The sequence below is a fragment of the Plasmodium gallinaceum genome (genome assembly GCF_900005855.1).
Source record: "Plasmodium gallinaceum strain 8A genome assembly, contig: PGAL8A_v1_98, whole genome shotgun sequence".
NCBI classification, from domain to species: Eukaryota; Apicomplexa; class Aconoidasida; order Haemosporida; family Plasmodiidae; genus Plasmodium; species Plasmodium gallinaceum.
In genome coordinates, this window is record NW_021628265.1 from 636,378 (window position 1) to 660,846 (window position 24,469).

General features: G+C 19.4%; 8 protein-coding genes across 8 annotated transcripts in view; 3 read left to right on the top strand and 5 right to left on the bottom strand.

Moving 5' to 3' along the window:
• The window catches only part of DHHC9 (palmitoyltransferase, putative), a gene marked incomplete at both ends in the record, with an annotated part of 3,009 nt that extends 2,039 nt beyond the window's left edge, over nucleotides 1-970 (top strand). Inside the window, 6 exons of the mRNA XM_028672462.1 lie at nucleotides 119-155; nucleotides 232-272; nucleotides 376-444; nucleotides 526-564; nucleotides 657-720; nucleotides 864-970. Of these exons, the coding sequence (XP_028529012.1) occupies nucleotides 119-155; nucleotides 232-272; nucleotides 376-444; nucleotides 526-564; nucleotides 657-720; nucleotides 864-970 (357 nt within the window). The remainder of the gene's footprint in view (nucleotides 1-118; nucleotides 156-231; nucleotides 273-375; nucleotides 445-525; nucleotides 565-656; nucleotides 721-863) is intronic.
• A 932-nt stretch (nucleotides 971-1,902) lies between these two features.
• Nucleotides 1,903-5,033, bottom strand: RON4 (rhoptry neck protein 4, putative; the record flags this gene model as incomplete). The annotated part of the gene is made up of 3 exons (XM_028672463.1): nucleotides 1,903-2,093; nucleotides 2,268-4,844; nucleotides 4,958-5,033. 3 exons carry the CDS (start codon nucleotides 5,031-5,033, stop codon nucleotides 1,903-1,905), a joined length of 2,844 nt encoding a protein of 947 aa, XP_028529013.1.
• Nucleotides 5,034-5,781: 748 nt separating this feature from the next.
• Nucleotides 5,782-10,089, bottom strand: PGAL8A_00342700 (serine esterase, putative; the record flags this gene model as incomplete). Its single annotated transcript, XM_028672464.1, has 1 exon — nucleotides 5,782-10,089. One exon carries the CDS (start codon nucleotides 10,087-10,089, stop codon nucleotides 5,782-5,784), a length of 4,308 nt encoding a protein of 1,435 aa, XP_028529014.1.
• Nucleotides 10,090-11,607: 1,518 nt separating this feature from the next.
• Nucleotides 11,608-12,894, bottom strand: PGAL8A_00342800 (SNO glutamine amidotransferase family protein, putative; the record flags this gene model as incomplete). The annotated part of the gene is made up of 7 exons (XM_028672465.1): nucleotides 11,608-11,717; nucleotides 11,830-11,884; nucleotides 11,966-12,079; nucleotides 12,201-12,316; nucleotides 12,471-12,525; nucleotides 12,617-12,724; nucleotides 12,793-12,894. The coding sequence occupies 7 exons, from the start codon at nucleotides 12,892-12,894 to the stop codon at nucleotides 11,608-11,610; spliced, it is 660 nt and encodes a 219-aa protein (XP_028529015.1).
• A 678-nt stretch (nucleotides 12,895-13,572) lies between these two features.
• Nucleotides 13,573-14,810, top strand: PGAL8A_00342900 (peptidyl-prolyl cis-trans isomerase, putative; the record flags this gene model as incomplete). The annotated part of the gene is made up of 6 exons (XM_028672467.1): nucleotides 13,573-13,650; nucleotides 13,761-13,813; nucleotides 13,891-13,999; nucleotides 14,138-14,259; nucleotides 14,537-14,577; nucleotides 14,710-14,810. 6 exons carry the CDS (start codon nucleotides 13,573-13,575, stop codon nucleotides 14,808-14,810), a joined length of 504 nt encoding a protein of 167 aa, XP_028529016.1.
• Nucleotides 14,811-14,869: 59 nt separating this feature from the next.
• PGAL8A_00343000 (ER membrane protein Sec12, putative) lies at nucleotides 14,870-16,123 on the bottom strand (the record flags this gene model as incomplete). The annotated part of the gene is made up of 1 exon (XM_028672468.1): nucleotides 14,870-16,123. The coding sequence occupies one exon, from the start codon at nucleotides 16,121-16,123 to the stop codon at nucleotides 14,870-14,872; it is 1,254 nt and encodes a 417-aa protein (XP_028529017.1).
• A 1,759-nt stretch (nucleotides 16,124-17,882) lies between these two features.
• On the top strand, nucleotides 17,883-19,250 carry PGAL8A_00343100 (folate transporter 2, putative; the record flags this gene model as incomplete). Its single annotated transcript, XM_028672469.1, has 1 exon — nucleotides 17,883-19,250. One exon carries the CDS (start codon nucleotides 17,883-17,885, stop codon nucleotides 19,248-19,250), a length of 1,368 nt encoding a protein of 455 aa, XP_028529018.1.
• Nucleotides 19,251-20,215: 965 nt separating this feature from the next.
• PGAL8A_00343200 (oligosaccharyl transferase STT3 subunit, putative) lies at nucleotides 20,216-23,030 on the bottom strand (the record flags this gene model as incomplete). The annotated part of the gene is made up of 2 exons (XM_028672470.1): nucleotides 20,216-22,717; nucleotides 22,917-23,030. 2 exons carry the CDS (start codon nucleotides 23,028-23,030, stop codon nucleotides 20,216-20,218), a joined length of 2,616 nt encoding a protein of 871 aa, XP_028529019.1.
• Between the last annotated feature and the right edge of the window lie 1,439 nt (nucleotides 23,031-24,469).

The window sequence follows — 24,469 nt, forward strand, 5'->3', positions numbered from 1 at the left end:
TTTTTTTTTTTTTTTTTTTTTTTTTTTTTTTCCAATATGTTATATGTCTTATATTTTATCCTTTTATTTTATGCTAATATTGAACTTGTATATTAATTAATCTTTCTTTTTTAATTAGGTTTTAGTAAATGTAAATCATGCCACTCTTTTAATTAGTAAAAATTCAAACAATTTTTAAATTTTATTTATATCATTAATAATATATTTACATTTTTTAATAAATATTTTTAGCTATTTGTGCGGCATTAACATTGTTTTTAGCATTGCTATTTGTAATACCAAATTTCTATTTTTTCAATTTAAAAAAATAAATAAATAATTGTTTTAGCTTAATTATTTTCATATTTCTTTTCCTTTTTTTTTTTTTTTTTTTAGATGAATTGTCAATATATATACTTTATTTCTCGTAACGTTACAGTAATAGAGTCTTCATATAATGATATAGTATGTGCATAGAAAAAAAAAAAAAAAATTGAATTTATAGAATTTTTTATTAATTTTTTTTTCATTTGTATATTTTTATAGAATCCTTATGATTTAGGCATATATAATAATTGGAAAATGGTAAAATTAAAAAAAAAAAAAAATAACAAAAAAATATAAAAAAAAATAAAAGATAAATATGAATATTATTTTAAAAAAAAAATTAATAAAAGGTTTTTGGTGAATTCAAATGGAAATGGTTTTTTCCTTTTAATCCTGAAAATTTGTATCAAACAAGTAATTTATATATTAAAGAATAATATTACAAATTTTATTTTCATTTCTATTAGAAGAATAATCACATATTTTTATATGTTTATCTGTTTATTCATTTTTTTTTTTTTTTTTTTTTTGTTCCTTCTTTTTTAACATTTTTAAAGATTCTTTATATCCATTAAATGATAGATACATGAATATTAATAACATTGATTTAGAAGATTCATTTTTAACTAGTCATAATTTTATATCAAAAGAAGAAAATCATTAATGTACTTTTTAATACTACTTAAATTATATATAATTTTCATTTTATAATTTTTTGTATTTCTTTTGATTTTCTTTAAAATTATATTTGAAATTTTTATTTTTTATATAAAAAATTACTTTTTTGTTAACAAGAATTTATATTTTTTAGTGAAGTAATTTATTACACTTTATTTTATTATTTTTTTTATATAATTATAATCATTTTTTTTTTTCTTTAGATTGAAGTAGCTTTATGTTTTTTTTTTTTTTTTTTTTTTTTTTTTTTTGTCCAACTTTCTTTTTAAACAAAATTCTTGATAAATCGTTTTGCATTAATGCTAACATCTTTTTAATTTATTAAGGGAAAACACATGAAGAAAGAGAAGTATAAAAAGAATTATTAAGAAAAAGAAATATGAAAATATTTAAATCTAACAAGTTTCTTAAATATGTAAAAAGTATTTATTGTGATAATTTATAAATGTTTTTATTCAAAACAAAAAAAAAGACAAAAAAAAAATTTAATTTGTAAAAATTATAACACATATAACATTAAAATATAAATTTTAAAAACTAAAAAGAAAATAAAATTTAAACAGAGAATATTAAAATAACTTCAATAAAATAAATCATTTCTGGTTAAAATAAAAAAGATATTTAAATTTTATTACAATCATTGATTTCATTGTAAAACTGCATTATTTTCATTAGAATTACTACATATGCATATAAGAAAAGATAAAATTTAATTTATAAACATATAATTTTTAAAAACGAGAAAATTTTATAGATATCTTAAAGATCAAATAGAGAAATACATCCTTTAAAAAAAAAAAAAAATAATAAATAGCACTTATCATTTTTTTTTTTTTTAAGTAATACACATTTAATATAATTATTTACTCCTTTACGCATAATATAAAATATTATGCCTTATATTTCTAGAATGTAATTTTATAAATCCTCAAAAACAAGATTTTCTACTTCTTCTTCACCTTGTTCATTAACATTCTCACCATCTTCATTTATATTTTTTATTTCCTCTTTTACATAATCTTCATCTAGACCTTTTTTCTCAAGCTCATTTGCTAATAAATCATGTGATTCAGTTGATAGTAGTACTAATAACTTGGCTAATGTTTCATCTAAAAAAAAATTCATATTTAACATATGTCATATATAAATGTACAAACTATATAAAATGTTTTTCATATATATTAATTCCAACATTTTTTTTTTTTTTTTTTTTTTTTTTCTTAAATATAAGCAACATATTAAAAAGAAAAAAAATTATATATTTTATATTTATATGACTTTACCAACTACATTATTGGTAGGTTCACAAATTTCCTTAAGATGAGAATATTTTTCATTATTTAAGAAATCTAATTCAACAAGTGGTTTTAATATTTTTTTCCCTTCTATATTTAATGTATTTAATTGCAAATTGAAAAAATCGAATACATTCTTCGTATGTTCATCCGAACATTTATATAATATATCTGTTAAATGTAAAAGAGTACAAACTGAAATAATTTTTAAATGACTTGACTTTTTGTTTTTTTTTTCAATATAATGATAATAAGAATTTATTCTTTTTGCTATAGCAGTATAATAAGTATTCATATGAGCCTTCACTAAGTTACCCAAAGATCCAACTAATGAAGTACTTGGCTTCTTTACATTTTCATGTTTAAAAGGAACTGATGAAACATTTCCTCCTATTCTCATAATTTTTGTACAGTAATTAAAAACCTTAGACTTTTTTATTTTTTTTAACATCTTAGAATATTCTTCATTTTTATTATACCTTTTATCTATTGCTAATAATTCATCAATCAAACTTAAATATGCATGATCATAATCTAATTCAAAACCTAAAACATTTTGAAAGTATTTATGTTGTTGTATCAAAATGGAAGAACCTGCACATAAAACATTTAATTCTATATTATTTGAAGTATCTATTACAGATCCATATTCTTCAGGAGATAGCCATTTTGTGAACATAATAGCCATTCGTTGTGCTAATTCTCTAGATGTAATACTTACAATATAATCTTTGACAGGACAAGATTGTTTTTTCTCTTTTATTATTGGAGGTAATTTACTATAAATTACTCCAATTTTTTTTAACATCTTAATTTTTAATTCTTTTAGTGATTGATTTAAAATGGATTTATTAATACCCATAGATTCATAAAAATTTGGATTTTCATAAAAAGACATATCCGTCATAATTTTAAACATTGCTGATAAAATTTTATCATACATCTCAAGTGATAACAAATTTGGATTTGAAATAAGTTGCTCTTCATTAATGTTTAATTTGGTTAGTGCTTCTTCAAATATATGTTTAGCGTCATCATTTTCTTTTAATCTCAAAAGTCCTGTTATCCCATCTCCGGCACATTTCATTATTTCCAGAATGGTTCGTTCCTTTATTGAAGTATATATACCTTTTCCGTTAAACATGTCTAGTTTTAAAGCATCTCTATTTTCATGTAGATTTGTAGCCCCACTGAATTTATGCATATTATTTTCTACAGAACTATCTTCAGAAGACGTTTTCCCATTTTCTTCATTATCTTTGTATCCATTATGAGATTCATCACTTGATGTGTTACTTAAATTTTCAGTATTTTCTTGCTGATTATTATTTTGAGTCGATTTTTCATTATTACCATAGTTATTATCATCAGTGTTAAAATTATAATAATCGTTTCTTTGCTCAGTAGTATCTTCACCTTGAGTAGTTACATCTTTATGCTGTTCATTTCTGTAACCAAAAGTATCTTCACCTTGAGTCGTTACATCTTTATGCTCTTCATCTCTATGATAAGCAGTATCTTCACCTTGAGTAGTTTCATTTTTATGCTGTTCATTTCTGTAATCAAAAGTATTCTCACCTTGAGTAGTTTCATTTTTATGCTGTTCATTTCTGTAATCAAAAGTATTCTCACCTTGAGTAGTTACATCTTTATGCTCTTCATCTCTATGATAAGCAGTATCTTCACCTTGAGTAGTTTCATTTTTATGCTGTTCATTTCTGTAATCAAAAGTATTCTCACCTTGAGTAGTTACATCTTTATGCTCTTCATCTCTATGATAAGCAGTATCTTCGCCTTGACCAGTTTCATTTTTATGTTCTTCATTTCTTTGATTGGAAGCATCTTCACCTTGAGTAGTTTCATTTTTATTTTGTTCATTTTTTTGACTAGTAGTATCTTCACCTTGAGTAGTTTCATCTTTATGCTCTTCATCTCTATGATAAGCAGTATCTTCACCTTGACCAGTTTCATTTTTATGTTCTTCATTTCTTTGATTGGAAGCATCTTCACCTTGAGTAGTTTCATTTTTATGTTCTTCATCTCTTTGACTAGTAGTATCTTCACCTTGAGTAGTTTCATTTTTATGTTCTTCATCTCTTTGACTAGTAGTGTCTTCACCTTGACCAGTTTCATGTTTATGCTCTTCATTTCTTTGACTAGTAGTGCCTTCACCATGACCAGTTTCACGTTTATGCTCTTCATTTGTATGACTAGGAGTATCTCCAATTTGGTTAGATGTATCTTTATGTTGTTCATCTCCTTGGTCGGAGGTATTTTTTCCCTGATCGATGTTATGCTCAACATTCTGTCCAGTATCATGCCCTTCACCATGGTTATCCCAGTATTGGTTCTGTTCTTTAGTATGAACATTTTCATCTATATTTTTATTTTTATTATATTCCTCGTTATCATTCAAAGCATCACTACTTCCTTCCCTTAAAGGTATAGGATTAATAATTGGATTATTTATTTGTTTGTCTTTTTGAGAATTGTCATCTTCTTGGTCCTTTGAGTGGTTTTGTGGTGATGCTTGAAAAAAAGAAACATTTAACCTTCCATCATTTTCTAAAAACATAAATTTTTTTTTTTATCATAAAAAAAAAAAAAAAAATTAGTAAATAATATTGCTAATATTAATGATATATTATGTATATTTTTTATAAAGAAATTTTATTTACCTTTTAATGGCTTTATTTTATCAATAAACGTAGATAGAACTAGAAAAACACATACAAAAAATCTTATATTAGACATTATTTTATTATATATTTTAAAATGAGAACATTTTTTTTCTTTTTAAAAAATACGGATTTATATAAGGTAAAGAAATTAGAACTATTATAATTTGTTATTTAATGCCTACACCGATGTACTGAATAAGAATTTGGAAAAAAATAAAATTATATACAAAAGGTATTGAAAATTATTATATTTATTTTCTTGAAATTTTTAGAAGTTGACTAAATTTATAAGTGCATCGAAGTGCATAAAAAATAAAAAATATATATAGTAGAAATAAATTACACAAAAATATAAAAAAAAAAGTTAATAGAAATTAGAACATACAGATATAAATAAATTAATATATAAGAGACAAAAGCACATAAAATAAAAAAAAAAAAACAAACAAACAAACAAATATTATATATATATATATATATAAAACACATAATATATAATGTAAAACAATGAAAATATATTTTCAACTAATAATATAATAAGTTATAGATATTTATTCATGCACAAAATTTTCAATATGTAAAAATAATGAAAATGGATGTATTCAAAAATAATAATCTAAATAGAAAAAAAAAAAAAAAAAAAGATGTTTTTAAAATTCTTATATACAACATTGAGTTAAAAATATTAAATTATATGAAATAAAATAATGAAGAATAACAATGTAAAATGATTATTGATGAAAATAACAAAAATATATAAAAGAAATTAATATAATATATTCATATTTATAAACAAAAAATTTGAACAGATTTTTTAAATTTTAAAGAATTAAATGTTCAATGAAATGTTTTACAATAGCTGCTTCTTCTGAGCATATTCGAGGATGTGCAATTATTTGTACGTGAGCATTTGAATAAATAGGTATAGAAATAGAATATCTCTGAATAGGTAGTTGATTTAAACAATTAAACAAAACTTCATAATACAAAAACTCGGGATTTTTAAAAAATTTTTCAATTAATTGATCATTTGAAATTGTGTAAATATGAAATAATATTTGTTTATATTTTTTTTTATCACTTTTTGTAATTCCCTTCAGCAAATTGCTTCTTTTTAATTTTTTTTTTGTAATAGTATTAATTGTCATGTCTTTTTTACATTCTACACACTTTATATTTTCTATACTATTTTTCATTTTATTTACTAATATATTTTTATTTGAAGAGTTCTTTAATTCATTTTCATACATTTCATCTGAAGAATAAAAGAATTCATTTATGTAATTATATTCATCATTATTATCATCACATAAATGAATTAAATCATGTTCACTTTCATCTTGCTCGTTAGAATATTTATCCATCCTCTTTTCTTTTTTATTAGAATCATTAAATGTCAATTTATCATCTAAAAATTTGGATTCTTCTTCATACTTTTTATCATTAAAATCTTTCGTATTTTTCAAATTATTCTTAGATGGATATAAAAAACTATAATTTTTTATTATTTTAATAGTGTTCTGTAAAGAAAATAATTTATTATTTTCGATCTTTTTTTTTTTTTTTTTTTTTAAGTTATTGTCTAGAGTTTTTATTTCGTTTATTATCTTTGTTTTTAAGCATTCAAAAAACAACTTTTCAAAATATTTATAATCTCCAAATTTTTTTTTCATACCATTATCACTGCTATGATTATTGTTACTATTGTTATTCACATGATCATTATTTATATTGTTATTCTTATTATTATAATTACTATTATTAATATTAGCACTCTTATTTGTACCATTATTAATATTGTAATTATTATTACTTATGTTATTATCTTTATTATTATAAATGTTAATGTTATCATCATTGATAGTATCATTATCATTGATGACATTATTAGAAGTATCATAATTAATAGTATCATTGTTGAAATCATAATCTTTATTTTCATTTTTAACTTTTATGCTTTCCTCTTTCATAAATGAATTCTCATGTAAATTTTGAACTTTACCATTCTTAATTAATTCAAAATTTTTGGTAGTGTTTGAGAAGTTTGAAGATTTATTATTTTCTGGTATATTAAGGTACTTTTTGAAATATATTTTTTTGTTTAATTGATCAATGTATTTTTTATTCATATTTGTTTCATTAACATTTGAATGAATTTTTTCTTGTTTTTTTTTCAAAAATATTTCTTCGTAAGTATGTGATTTAAAAACTTCCAATTTTTTATAATTTTTCTCATTCTCTCCATCTTTATCAAATGAAGAAACAATATTAAATGCGCTAAAACTATTTCTACGAAGTGAATTATTAACTTGTTTTATTCTAGAATTTGTTTTAAGATAAAAAGGAGTAATTTGAGTGCTCGCGCTATCTGACAAAACTTTTTTTTCACTTTTACTTAATAAATTACGTTTAAAGTAATTATCCGATTCGAATTTATTTTCATTCTCATTTATAATAATACTTTTACAATTCTTCTCATCAGATAATCCGTCATTATCACATTTACTGTACATATTTTTTTCAGTGGATATACCATTATTTTCTGTACCATTCATATTTTTTTTTTCTTCTACTTTTTTTTTTTCTGAGTTACTATAATAATTCATAAAAATATTGAATTTTTTTTTTTGTGAATATGATAATAATTTACTAGAGGAAATAATTGTTTGTAACATTTGATCTAAAAATTTACTTTGTTCTTTTCTTTTATTTAATAGGTAATTTGGATTTTTCAAATCTTGATAAAAATAAAAAAAAAGTAATTTTTTTTTCCTCATATATAAATGAACAACTGAAAAAATATTGATTGGTATTTCTGGTACATTTTTGGCTTGCTCTATAATAAATAAAATAAGTTCCTCATTAAATAAAGTATATGGTAAAATCAAAGATGTTCTAATACCAACTAACCAATCGGATTGTGTATTCCCATAAAAAATAATATTTTCAAATTTTTTTAAAACATTTATACTTTTAACATTGGCTATTCTTAATAAAAGAGTAGTTTTATTATTTAAATCGTCAATAGTATGAGCACCTAAGTATGTTGATAAGATTTTCATAACTGCCAAATTTTCATGTACACCTATATGAGGACAAGCGAATGTTATAAAATTAATTAATTTTTTATTCTTAAACACTTTTTTTTTATATAGGTTTATTAAAACGGATCTATTTAATATACCACCTAAGGAGTGACCAATCATAGAAATGTTTATTTTATCATTTATTATTTTAAATAGACAAATTAATTCGGTACATATTCTTTCAGTTCCAACATCAACACCTTCAAAAGTATGACTCTGGTTACTATAAGTTATATATATAAATAAATGAGGATATTTTTTTAATAACGGATTCACAATATTTTGAAAATCATTAACACTTGCAGTTAAGCCATGTTGAAAAATAAAATAATGAGGATTCTTTAATTTCATATGATATTTTTTCTTGCATTCAATACAATGGCAGCACTCAGAATTAAAAAAACAGCAGCATCGAACACACTGTTTTACATAACTATAGCATCTTATATTATTATATAGGCATAATGGAAATGGCTTTTTTTTTGTTTCATCTATATAGTAAAATCTTTTTATATAATTTAAATTGTTCTTATACTTATTATACACTCTTTCATTATAATTATTTAAGTCATCCTTAATTTCAGAGTTCATATTGTCCCTATTTAAATTTTCACAGCATGATTCGCTATTTGGCATATATTTTAATTTATGTAAATCGTTTAATTCTTCTTTTTCATCACATTTATTAAATCTAATTTTTTCTCCATAACAATCAGTGTCTTTTATTTTATTCATAAACTTATTTTTTTCTCTTACACTTATATGAAATGAATTACTCCTTTTTAAAAATTGATTATGAACTAAATCCTCAAATATATTACTTTTATTTAGGATGAAATTTTTTTCTTTTTTATTTTTTTCATCAAAAGGTATATTATCACACCTATGTAATTCTTCATAGCAACTGTTTTTTTTTTTATTCTTCATTTTAACATTTTCTTTTTTCTTTCTAATCAAATTATGAGAAATTAAAATTGGCTCACTTAATATTTTAGATCTATAGTAATTACTGCTATTATTATTATGATCATTATTTATTAAATTATTATTATGATCTTCACTTTTTATAACATCTTCTTTATTAGTTTTTGCATATTCCAACTTTTTTTTTTTTTCTAAATAAAAATTTTCAAAAAAAATATTGCTATTACTAATATAATAATTTGATTGTACTTTATTATAAAATAAATCACTGCTACTATTATTTCCAATATTATTACTATCATAAAATTTTTTTTCTTTATTTGTATTATTTTTATTATCATTACTATACATACCATTAATATCATTTAATTTTTCATGAATATTTAAATATTTAAAATTATCTAAATTATTAAATCTCTCTTTTTTTTTATTTATATTTAAGCTATTATCACTTTTTACACTTATACTACTACAGGAATGATTCGAGCTTGAAACATCACTCATTTTATTATATTTTTTGTTATAAGTACAATTTTTACATATTTTTTTGATTAAATTTTTCTCTTCTTTGATTAAATTATTTATTTTTATTTTATGAAAAACGTTATCATCCATCTGAGATAGCATAAATCTTGCAAATTCATAAGGAATACTCATCATGGAACTAGTGTCAAAATATGTATCTTCATCATAAATTAATTCATATACATCTTCATGAATCTTTTCTTTATAAATTTCCTTTTCTAAAATTTCATCTAACAAATGTAAAGAGCAAAACCAACAAAAATTTTTCATCCATTTTTTTTTTTCATAATTCGTGTTATTTTTTAAAGGAAGTTCATTTTTGTAGTTTTCTATTTCCATTTCTTTATTTTTATTTTCATTATCCTTCGAATTAATAACATGATTCTTTTTTTTTTTTTCTAATAAAATATTGTTCACATTATTATTATAATTTGTATTTTTAAATAAACTTAATAAGATATTTTTATTATTGTTAAAAAAATGCGCACTTCTTTTAGCTTCCTTTTCATCATCTATTGTTTCAAGCATTTCAAACAGATTTCTATTAGTTGAGAATATGGACTCACTTCTGTAATTTAAATTTTTTTCTCTCATTTCATGTTGTCATTTCTTTTTCTGTTTATTTTTCTATTTATTTTTTATTTTTACTTTTAAATTTACTTTTGTCTTTATTTTTCTATTTATTATTATTTTATCTCAATTTTTTATTTTATTTTATTTTACTTTTTTTTTTTTTTTTTTTTTCTCTTTTCTTTATATTTTTGTTTTTTATAAATACAATTTAAATCAGTACATAAAAAAAAAAAAAAAAAATTAAATCAAATATTAAGTAAAATAATTATATCTAAAATTAATATAAAATATTAATATTTATAAACATGAATTTTTATATGTTTTTTTTTTTAGATATTTGTCTTCAATTTTTTATCCTAATTAATGTTATAAAAGATATATGAAAATAACATATACATAAACCTATAACAAATTAAATTTGTAAAGTATGCAATAATACAATAACTTATATAATTTTTTTAACTTTTCCTATTTTTTATTATCTCATAGGTTTATTCCTGTATTACAATCTTTAAGGTAATAAATCTTTTTTTGTATAGAGTTCTACAATAAAATAAAAAATAAATGTAAATAACTTAATCTTACACACACATCTTTTTTTTTAATAGTATTATATTGTTAAGTGTGTATTACGTATGTAATTTTAATTGTTTCAAGTATTATTTAAATAATATATAACTTAAAAAATTATATACATATATATTTATTCAAATTTTTATTTTGAAAATATATTTAATCAAAACTTTATTTCACAAAAAAAATATTCTTTAACAAAAATTATTCTGTAATTTTATTCACATATATATTTTTAAAAAAATGTGTTCTTTTACTAGTAAATAAAATCTCATCAAAAAAAAAAAAAAAAAAAAAAAAGGAAAAATCATGGCTATATTAGATTTTTTCTTATAAAATCATAAATTAAAAATGAAAAAATAATAACGTTATATGTTTTTTTAAAAGCATTCCTTTAATTTTATTTGCAAATGTTTATAACAACGCAAAAAAAAAAGTAAGGATCTGTTTTTATGATATTTTATCTCTTTTCAGATAATTTATATATGTATATTTATATATATATATATATATATGTATATATATGTATAATATTAATTTTTTTTTATTTTTTAAATTTTTCATGCAAAAAAAAATTAAAAAGTTTTTTCAAATTTTTATTTAAGGTAAATAATTCAAAATTGTTATATTTTAGCTAGAAATAAAAAATTAATCGATTAGTTTTTTAAAAACTAAGTTTTAAAAGAAAATAAATTAATTTAAGAAAAATTTTAAAATAAAAAATAACTTAGTGATATATTAATAAAATTATAATAAATAATAATTTTTAATTTTTTATAAATTAGAAATAAAATATGAATATATATCAATAAACCTTTGTATAATTTATATAATTAAAAATGTTCTGAATCTATTAGCTTATTCACATTTTTTATAAATGTAGAAAAATTTTTTTAAATTTTTCTTTAAGATTTTTGTAATTTAAATAAAAACAAAAACAAAAATGGTTCATCTTTTTCTTTATCTCTATGAATATTTATAATTTTTTACCTTCTCATAAAAATATCGGTGAAAAGAACTGTACGGCATTAATTCGGGGTGGAATACAGTTCCTATACAATTATTTTGTTCAACAGCTTTGAAAAAAAATAAAATAAAAAATTAAATATATAATCATATAAACAGGATTAAAATAATATTAATAAATGATAATAAAAAATAATTTGTTTACAAAATATATTTTTTTACCCGCTATTATGTTAGATCCAGTTATTTCATGTGTAAAAGTTGCAAGTATTTCAACCTATGACAAGTGTGAAAATTGTAATTAGGAAATATATATATATATATATGTTTATAATAATTTTTTTTAAAAAGGAAATACATCATCCGATAAGACTTCTTTTATATATGGGGACCTTATGCAAGCAGCTCTTAAATTTTTGTTAAAAATATTATTGTATGAGTTAATATTTAAGGAACATATAAAGCTGTCATTCTTTAAATGTAAATTAGGAAAAAAAAGATAGCAATAATAGTAAATATAAAAGATTAGTTAAATAAAAAAAAAATAATAAGCAAAAAGAATAAAGAAAATATGATTTTTTTTTTTTTTTAACTTGAGAGCCATAAAAATTTCTACATATCACAATATCCAAACCTCCTAAAGAAAAATTCTTTCCATATTCACTATGCATTTCGATATTTTCTACTTTTTTTGATAAAAGAATGCAACCTAAATTAAAAATGAAAAAATAAACTAATATTAATTAAAGATTTTCTATCAAAAAATAAAAAATATTATCTTTAATAAATTTCCCTATATTACTTCTTTTAATTCCTTTTTTTTTTTTTTTTTTTTCATCCTTTTTATTTTATTTTTTAACAACCTGCACAAGTACCCCAAACTGGATTTTGTTCTACATGAATGAAATTTTTAATAGCCTACAATTTTTAAAGAATTTAGAAATATATGTTGATTGAATTTATCATATATCTATATTTTTATTTATAAAAAATAAAGATCTAATTTTACATTAAAAAGAGAATCATTATCATAAGCAAAGCATTTTCTTAATGTTGTTGATTCTCCACCTGGTATTACTAAACCATCACATTCACTTAAATCTTTTTTATCTCTAACCTTCGAAAATAAAAAAATTTTATTATTTAATTAATTTTTTAAATTTAAATGTATATATTTTCCTTTACTTCTTTAATTTGTAATGATGGTTCTTCTAATTTAAGAAAATGATTTATATGTGGTTGAAAATCTCCTTGCAAAGATAAAACTCCAATAGTTACACTTGACATCTTTAAATAATTAGAATTTATAAACGTATGATATATATGTATTTATAAATGAAAATTTTTTATTATTTATTATAATTAAAATATTATTCCAAAAAAGTTATATAAAGAAACTATTTTATTATTGTAATTAATTATTAGTAACTATTAATTAATATTAGAAAATACTAATAAAATTAATGAACAGTCAAATTAAATAAAAAAAAGTACATACTAATATTCATTTAAAATTTTAAATTATTTACGTAATAATAGAATAATGAAATGAATCTTAAAAAAAAATATTTTAAAATTTTTCTTTTTTAAATTTAAAAAAAAAAAATTAAAAAAACAAACATATATATAGTTGAACATATTTGAACAATTTCTCACAAAATATATTAATTTATATATATATATATATATGTAAATATTTAAATACTTAACTAAAAATAGAAAAATAAGAACAAACGCTTTTTTTTTCTTCCAATTTTTTTTTTTTTTTTTTTAAATGAAAAACCCCATAAAATTCAAAAAAAATAAATTTCTCAAATAAAATTAAAAACAGATGAAATAAATAAATAGATACATAAAAATGATAAAATGAAAAAAAAAGAAAAAAAAAAATTATGAAAAAAAAATATATAACTACATAAAAGATTAAAAAAATTATTTTATTATTTTTTTTATGTTGTTTCTAAAATGTCTTTAAGTTTACATACAAATTATGGTGATATAAAAATAGAGCTGTTTTGTTATGAGGTTCCAAAAACTTGCAAAGTAATAAAAAAAGAAAATGAAGAAAAATATATTATAAAGATATCATAACATATATTTTACATATATTGAATTTGATACTTACAATGTCATATTAAGATAATTTACTTTAGAACTTTTTAGCATTATGCGCTTCTGGATATTACGATAACACAAAATTTCATAGGTTTTAAGAATAGAAAATTTTGAAATATATTTAGGACTTTGTGTATATATTAAATCTCTCTCTTTTTTCCTTTTTAGAAATATAAAAGGTTTTGCTATACAAGGGGGAGATCCAACAAATACAGGAAAAGGAGGAGAAAGTATATACGGAAAGTATTTTGAAGACGAATTTGATTCAACATTAAAAGTATGATTAGCAATTACATAAAAATAAAGTATATATATTTAAAATTTTCAAAATTGATAAAATTCAGAAAAATATATATTTGTTGTTAAAATTTTAAAAAGAATTATCCATTCTTATTTATTATATTTTTTAATACAGCATGATAAAAGAGGAATTGTATCAATGGCAAATAAAGGAAAACCAAATACAAATGGGTCTCAATTTTTTATAACTTATTCTAGACAACCACATCTAAATGGTGTTTATCCTGTTTTTGGAAAGTAACAAAAAAAAGAAAAAAAAAAAAATGCATTTAAAAAATAATTAAAACTAAAAAACATATAAATTAATATACTCTTAATTATTTAAGATATCATTATAAAGATAAAAGTTTTTGCATTTTTTAAAAAATATATGTGTATGACATTATAAAATGATGAAAATAAAATATATGTATAATATAATTCCTCATAAAATGGACACTTTTTCTTTACAAATATGAACGAATTCATTCAACATTTCTTTTTTCTTTTATAAAAAAAAAAAAATATTTTTTAGGGTTATAGATGGTATGGATGTTTTGTCTGTTCTTGAAAACGGTATGGCACTTGTGTATATTTTAACAAATAATAAAAAAAAAAAATAAAAAAAGAAACAAATAATTTCATTATTATTATTATCTATTTTGTTTTTTTTTTTTTTTTTTTTTTTTTTTTTTATAAATTTTATAGAGCCAGTTGGTGAAAAAAATAGACCCATAAAAGATATTGTAATAGAGTCTGTAACAATTCATGCAAATCCAATTGCTGAAGATGAAGCTATTTCAAATTGAAAATTTTATATATGAATTTTTTTTTTTTTTTTTTTTTTTTTATTACTAATGTCACATGTTTATAACTCGTCAAAAGGTTGATTTTTTTGTTTAATAATATCAATTTTACTAAATTTTAATTTATCTGTAGTGGGACTATTCACATGTAAATCATAACCAACATTGAAACAATCTAATAAAATTATAAATATTATTAATGATATAAAAAGAAAAATAAAAAATTTCCAAATTTTTTTAAAACGAAAACTAAGACAATTTACGTCTACACAACTAATACTATAATCTGCTCCTGCAGCTAACAAAAATTTATCATTTTTAGTAAAGCACATAGCTGTAATTGGTAATTCATGTTTTTTATAATATGCTAAAAGAGAATATTTAGAATTATAAAGTTTCAGAGATCCAGTACTAAATCCTAAAGCTAAAAAATTTTCATTGGTACTTATAGCCATATTACAACATGGTGTTTCATCTATCCATATTAAATTTTGTTTAACACAAGAAAATTTTTCCTTTTTATTATCATAGTATATATTCCATATGATTAAAAAACTATTTCCCCTAGCACTTGAAGCGGTAGTTAATAAACTGTATGTATATTCTCTTATTATATTAGACTTTTTTAAAAATTTACAACAACGAAAAATTAATTTATCGTTTTTATTTTTCGGATTTTTCATAAACTCGGTATGTAAATTAATATATCTATAAGTATCCCATATTTTTAAGGAATAATCAGACGAGCATGTGCATACAATATTTTCATCAAAAGTTATATCACAATCTTTTATACTTTCATCATGACCTATAAAATCACCTAAATGTTCTACAGCCGTTTTTGAATCTAAATATAAATCATTAGTTACATGTATAAAGCTAGAATCTTTTGTAAATTTTAATTTCCATAACCTCAAAGTTTTATCATCTCCTCCTGTTAATATGAAATCTTGATTTTCGGAAAATTTTACTACTACCTGTCTAGGGTTTTTTTCAGCAAAATCAGTAATAAAATTTAACAAAATACTAGGACCTGTTTCTTCATTTATCTTAAATAATATACATTCATTTTTTAATGATCCAATCCATATATTATATTTCTGTACATATAAAATGGAATCTATTACCCCTTTTTGTTCTGTAGTAGACCATATAACATCTAACTTTTTTTCTTTTTCATTAAAAATGTTTACATCTAATAAATCTTCAATACCATAACTTTTACCTCCTCCTCCTCCTGATGTTACAACATAATTTTCATTTGATGCAATACCATATATAGGGTAATTTAAATAAGACACTTTAATTTCATTCATACTATAATTCGCATTATATATTATTCCTATATTTTTTACTTTAAAACTTTTTTTTTTTTTTTTTATATATATATATTTATAATTTACTTTTTACAGTTCTTAAACCTTTAATTTATAAACTTAATTTGTCTTATATTTCTAATTTTTTTTTTTATATAAGTAATCTTTCATTTATACATTCATATCTTTTTGTGTAACTTTGCATTATTCTAAATTTTTAGAGAATTTATTTATATTTTATAATATTTATTAAATTCTGTAACCGGATAAAAGAAAAAAAAAAAAAAATATAATCAAAATTTAAAAAGAATATATAAATTCTAATTTAAAATATAGTAAATAATGTTTAATTTTTATTTAATAAAAACAATTTTTCTTTTAATATAAAAAATTAAAAAGAGAATAACAAATTTTTTTGGAAAAAAAAAAAAAAATAATAAAAATTTCTTAAATTTCAAGCTTCACAAAAAACAGAACTTTTTATATTTTAATATTTTTTTTTTCATTTTTTTTTTTTTTTTTATGCAGAAAAAATATGTATCTGAATTTGTGTTTAAAAACAAAAAAAAAAAAGTAATTTTAAAAAAAATGAAATCTAATTGTTATAAGAATATAAATTACAAATACATTATTTAATTATATATGATCATTTAATTTAAAAAAAAAATGGGTATTTTTATAATTTTTATTTGTAAATAGAATAAATTTACTTTAAATTTTAACAAATTTCTATTAAAAAAAAAAAATATATATATATTAAATTGTTATATTAAAATTCCTAATGTACATACATGATTTCCTCTTCAGAAAAAGGAAGGAGAAATATACTCATTGTTATTAATGAAAATGGCATCTAAATTTTTCTTTAAACTTTAGTTTTCTTAATTTATATATTTATGTATACAAATATATGTATATATATATTTTTTTTTTTTCTTTATTATTCACTATTATTCATTAGATTGATTATCAATTTATTGTTATAAGAATATTTTTTTTTTCAAAGCTGAAAAAAAAAATAAAAACAAAGTATAAATTACTGTTTTCATTTCTTTCTATCATTATTATTATATATATAAATTCAATTTTTTATTAGTTTATAGAATTTTCTTTTTAATAAGTTATAATAATATAAAGTTTATGTTTTATTTTATAATTTCTTATTAATAGTTTTTGTCTTAATTGTTTGTTTTGCTATTTTATTATTTTGTTCATTTTTAATTTTATTTTTTATTCTATTTTTTAAGACTATTTTTTATCTTATAAGGGAGCGAGGGAAAAAAAAAAAAAAAAAAGATATAACAAAAGCATATTCAAGAAAATTAAAAAAGGAAAATTAATAGTAATAATTATTTTAGAAATAAGATTGCATTAATAATAGATTTATTATTTATTATTAATAACAGTTATATTGATAAGAGACCGTTTTTTAATAAATATATTTATTATAGATATGTTGTTAACAAGAGTTAAGAAAAAATTACTATTATCTTACATATAGTAATATAAACTAAATAAAAATATCAAGGAAATTCAAAAAAAAAAAAAATTTTCTTTGTTTATACAGTGGTGAAGTAAAATATATATTCAATATATGCAACCAAATATAAAATTTTAAATTAAAAAATAGAAAGAATTATAAAAAAAAAAATTAAAAAAAAAACGAAACATATTAGACATATATATATGTAATATTAAGGAAAAAATATTTTTATAAGAAGAAAAAGAAAATTTAGATATATTTAAGGAGTTTAAAATAATGATTGAAAAATCCAATAATCCTTATTTAAGTATAGACCCTATTGTAGATATAAATAAACAAAATGCAGAAAAATTACCTTTAATAGATTCTACATTAAAAAAAAATATAGACTTTACTCAATTAGTAGTATATTTAGTTGGATTATCAGATGGTTTGACTCATTTAGCTTCATTAGCTATATATTATCTATTTAAAGATTATTTTCGGTTAACACCATATCAAGTTTCATTAATATTAATGTACCCCTATATTCCATTTATATTAAAACCAATCATTGCATTAATAACGGATTCTGTTTCTATCTTTGGAATGAGAAGAAAACCATATTTGTTTTTATTCAGTTTATTTCAGTCGTTAAACTTTTTAGCGTTAGCATTTCTTAATTTAACAGTTTTTCAGGCAACTATAATTTTATTTTTCATTTCATTATGTGCATCTTTTTGTACTACTGTTGCAGAAGCGTTAGTTGTTGAAAGTTCTATTGGAAAAACATACTCACAAGGGACAAACAAGGTAACAGAATTTATAGCATCAAAAGCAGTAGGTAGTTTATCTGTTGCTTATTTTTCTGGTTATTTTTTAGAAAAAATGCCAAGAGAATATATTTTTATTGCAACATCAGTTTTTCCATTAATTATTTTAGTATCTTGTTTATTCTTAAAAGAAAAGGAATATTCAACAAATAAAAATATTTTTAACCAATTATCTGATTTAATAAAATTTATAAACACTCCTATATTTTTAGGACCCTTTTTATATATTTTTGTATATATGTCAGGACCAGATTATGATGATATATTTTTTTTTTTCTGTACCAATAAATTAGGTTTTAGACCTTCTTTTATGGGAACCTTAAGGTTAACTTATGGTATTGCTTCTTTAATAGGCATAATAACTTATAGAGTTTTTTTGAAAAATTACAGTTTGAAAAAAACATTAATTATTACTACATTAATTTCTTTTCCTATATATGTTTCTCCAATAGTGTTAACTGAAAAAATAAATAAATTTTTAGGAATTTCTAATGAACTTTTTGTTTTAAGTGGTGGTTTTTTAATTGAAGCCATTACAGAAATACAATTATTACCTCTATTTATTTTAACAGCTAATATATGTCAAACCGGATTGGAAGCTAGTGTTTTTGCTACAATTTTAAGTATAAAAAATTTAGGTTCTCTTACGAAAAAAGGGACATCATCTTTATTAACTTATTTAATGAAAATAGATAGTTATAATTTTGATAACTTGAGCATATATATATTAATTTGTGGTTTATTTCTTTTATTATCTTTATGTTTAGTGCCATTATTACCAAGTGAAGAAAATATAGACAAACTCAAAGATAAGCAAAAAACGTATGCATAAAAAAGAAGTTAAATATAATTATATAAAATGATGTCTAAATTTTAGAGAAATTAAATGCATTTAAATGATAAAGAGGAGAAAAAGCATTAAGTAAAATATATATATATATATATTTGTTCAAATAAATTTGTGTATGTTTACATATATATATTAACAATATTAAAAAAAAAAAAAAAAAAAAGGAATACATACAACACTTGTCTTTAATTTTTTAAAATGATATAAATAAAAATAAGAAATTATTATTATAGATGCATAAATTTTTTTTATAATTTTTAAGTTAACAATTTAAAAATAAAATAAAAAATACATATATATATATATATATATTTATGTATTTTTTTGCTATATTGCAACTATTTGTTTTTTTTTTATTTTTTTATATTTTTGTCTTATGAATTCTTAATTTTTTTTTTTTTTTTTTTTTTTTTTTTTTTAATATAATAGTTGTAATTATTCAAATTTTAAATTAATTTTGTTATTTTTTCAATTCATTTGTATTCATGAATTTTATTAAAATTTTTTCTTTTTTTTTTATTTAAAATTTTTTTTCTTTGTCATAATTTTTAAATATTTGTTGTACCAAATCAAATGAAAATATATATAATTATTTTGGATTAATTTTATAATTAAAATTACATTAAAAAATAATTTTTTATTTTTATTTACAAAAGGTTAGTCACAATGAAAAAAATATAAAGTTGATTAATAGAAAAGTTAAAACAAAAAAAAAATTATGTACAACAAAATGTAAAAACAATATTAAAATGAAAAATTATTATCAAATCAAAATAATACAAAATAATACAAGATATAATATAGATATGCGTATTAGAATATATAGCATTATGGTTCTTTTTTATGGATAACAATATTTTAAGTTTTGGGTAAATTATTTTAGAATAAACCCCAAATGTAAAAAAAAAAAAAAATAAATAAATTAGGTTTTCGTTTTTTCTATTTTCTTAAACATATTCCTTAATTTTATATAAACGAAATCCCCATACATCAGATGTAAATACTTCTTCAAAATAAGTCAAGTTTTTTATTTCAGGTATTTCAATTTTTCTAATATAATCATATCCTTTTACTTCAGAATTTGTTAAATTGTAATATGACAACTTATACAAAACGCTATTAATCATGAAAGGTGTAGCGTTTTTTCCTAAGGGATGATATTTATCATGGTAATAATATAGTAAGGGGTTAATAAAATTATAACTTTTATTTGTTATTTTTAATATCCATAAAAATTTATTTAAATCATCTGAAGAGTTTTTAGAATATCCCCCATATGACACTAATAAATAATCAGCATCTAATTTTTTTAAATATTCATACGCATTTTTTTCATTAGTACTTAGTATCAAACCAATAGTTGCTATATGCGTATTATTCCAAGTATTGTTATCAATATATGTTATTCTATCACTCATAACACTTAGTTGATATCCATAATCCCACCAAGCAACTATTTTAGAATCTTTTTTTGTGTTTTTATTAATCCATTTATACATTTGTCTAATATCATCATTAATATATCTATCACCATTTTTATTTCTACTATAAAAAGTTATATTAGATTCCGAATATGCTATAGATGAGCACCAAGTGGAATGAAAAATAATTAAGATTACATAATAGATTAATAGAATAATTATAATCATACTTGTTAATATAGATAAGCTATCATTTTCTACTCTATTAAAATTTAATTTTCTTAATATCATTTGATTATATCTATCATCGTTTGTTAATACGTTATTATTATAAAACTTTTTTTTTTTAGTTTTTTTCATATCATTTATATTTGCATTAATTTTTTCTTCATTTAATAAATAACATTGTTCATATTCTTTATTGTCTTTTGAAGAATTCTCATTTTTTTTGAAATATTTGTATTCTTTTGTAACACAATCATTATTTAAATAATTTGTTTTGTTCCTTTTCCAAAATTTAAAAATTTTTTTTAAAAAAGTTTTATTTTCTTTGCTTTCACAATTATTATTATTATTAGCATTGTCACAATTACTGTTAATGATATCATTCTTATTATCATTTTTCATATAACTAAAAATATTATTTTTATTATTAGTATGATTGTCATTATGCTTATTTGTATTAAAATAATTCTGATATTCACTTTTTATAACAATAGATGAGAGAAAAGTATTTCTTGGAATTCTAAAAAATATAACATAATGACCTATTAAGGAAGACAAACCTATACCACTCAATATACATGCAAAGGGAGAAAATATTAAAAGCAATCGAACCATAAGTGATGAAAAATATAAACATAAAATTGAAAAAATTCCCATAAAAAACAACTCCATTGTTGCATTTCTTTTTAAACATTTATATAAGCCAATAGGGAAGAAAAGTAAAACTAAATGTATATCAAAAAAATACGAAGACCAAGTAGTTGGCTGATGTTCAGAAATGGATGCAACAATTGGATTATGTTTTGATGCATAAGTAGGATCCAATAATGTCCTTGATCTATGATTCCATGACAATTTATCAGTAAAAACTAAAAACTTGAAAATTAAAATAAAAAAAATAAATGATATCTGAATAAATTTTTTTTTAAAATTTTGCTCATTTAATTTAAAGTAGGTAATTATGAAATGAAAAAATATAAGCAAAGTACAAAGCAAATAAATTGCATGAGTTGCCAGATGTTCAATACTCGTAAAAACTAAATGATTTATACATGGGATATTAAGGAATAATATGGTCGTTAATATATAGTAAACGTTATAAAGTATACAATGCTTAATAGTACATTTTTTTAAAATTATAATAACTAACATAAATAAACTAATTGAATTTATTATAAATATATATGCCCCCCATGATAAAGCCATATAATAAGTAGAAACAGAACATATTAAAACGGATAAAAGAGTTCCTTTTTTTAAGCATTTAATCCAATTATAAATACATAAGAGTAGTAAAAATATGGATATAGATTCGTTATCATAAGAACCTGCTACTGTTCTTGATATATGGGATGGAGAGATGGATACAAATAATGAAGATAATAAAGCAGCTCCGCTAAAATGATAAATTTCTTTTGTCAATAAATAAGATATTATACATGTAAAAAAACTAAATATGGGTCCTATATATATACATATATTTTTAACATCAACTAAAAATCCAAAAAAATGGAAAATTTTATGAATTAAAAAACTGGTTATCATTAATCCTGGAAATAAGGTTTGTCCTGTTATTCTACCTAATGGGAACCAAGATTTATCATCAAAATAATTCCAAAATTCATAAAAACCTTTTTCATTTAATATATTTGTTAATTTATAATTAAAATATGGATCGTATTCATGTATTATAGGCTCATTTCTTAATACTGAAAATAAACGAATTAAAAAACTCAAAATTCCTATTAATAATATTATAAATATTTCCATTCTATATTTTACTTTTTTACTTTCTTTCATAATCTAAGAAAAAAAATAAAATAAAAATATATAAATATAAGATATAATATCTTCTATTTTTTAATAATATATATATTTATATGTATAAAACACATATATAATTTAATATCATAAATATACAATGCTATTTTGTATATTTCTATCTATAAAAAGACACAATATAATTTCTTCATCAATTTTCTAATTATTATTCACATCTTACTAGTCTAGAAAAATTACTACAAAAAATTTTTTGTAGAAAACTATTCATTATGAAAATTGGTTTTGATTTCATACCCTCATCTTTATTATTACATTCATTTTCATTATTAATCATTTTAAAAAAAAAAAAAATTTTCAGTGAATGTATTTTCTCCAAAATAAAGAAATAATTCATAAAATTTTGCTTATATTTATTAAATTTTTTTTGTAATTTATTTTAAATATAAATTATCTACAGAAAAACACATTATTAAAATATAGAATTAATATCTATACTAATGCCTTTTTTATTTGTAATTGTTGATTTTTTTTAAAATTTATATATAATTTGTTTCCCATATTTCTATTTATGACGCTTCATGAGTTTTAATAGAAAAGAAAAAAAGATTTTAATGAAAAAGAATTTATTAAAAATTTTATTTTTGATCGAATAGCTCCTTAATTATTTTATTTAAATTTATTAGTTTTTTTTTTTTTTTTTTATATTATTTTTTTAAATTAATGAATTTCAAATTTCAATTTAAATCATCTTTATGCATTTATTTTCAAATTTCATGTACATAATTTTCAAAATTTATGTAGTTTCGAGAATTATTCAATTTTTTTACATATTAACATCATATTTGTAACTAAATATTATAAGATTTTTCTCTTTTTAATATTCCTTTTTGTATTTCTTTTTTATAATTATAGTTTTATCTTTGTAAAAAAGAAAATTATTTAAATTATTTCTGTATCGTAATTTTAAAAAATATTTTTGTTGAAAATATTTAAAAAACTGTAATAATTTATAAAAAAAGAAAGAATAAATAAAAACACATGTATATCTTTTATTTTATATGCCTAAAAGAAGGAAAAATTAAAAAAGTAAAAAATAAAATAAATGAAAATATATAAAGAAAAAAGTAAATGTAAATTTTTATTTTATAATGAAAAAAAACATCTGTGTCTTATTGGAAGTGATTCATGGATTTTTTCATAGAATTTTCTTTTTTTAATATTCTTTTTTAAAAAAATAATTAAGAAACTATAAACTATTTTATAATTAAGAATGCTCCTTCATTTTACTCTTAATCAAGTTGTCTTTCTATAAATTTTTATGTGAACTTTCATTATGCACATTTTAAAATACTCTCATTTGTTCTTTTTTTAATTTATTGTACGACATATTTTAAAAATATAATTACCAAAATATATAAATTCTGTTAGTGGAAATAATATATTATTCATTATGTTGTACCTCTTTATTTTTTCATTAATTCTTCAAAATTGCAAAATTAGATTCAAAAACGCAAATTAAATCATTTAACATATGGGATACAAACCATAAAATTTAATAAATGGCTTTATTTTTATTTTTAAAAATATGAAAACATTTGGGTGTTATAAATTTATAGTATTATCTAAAGCGAAAAAAATATGATACACAAATGAATTATTCAAATAAAAAAAAAAAAAATAAAGAAACAAAATTCTTAACATAAAGATAGTGTATCATAATTTAACATAGATTAATATAATTTTAAATCAAATTTATATAAATATTAAAATTTT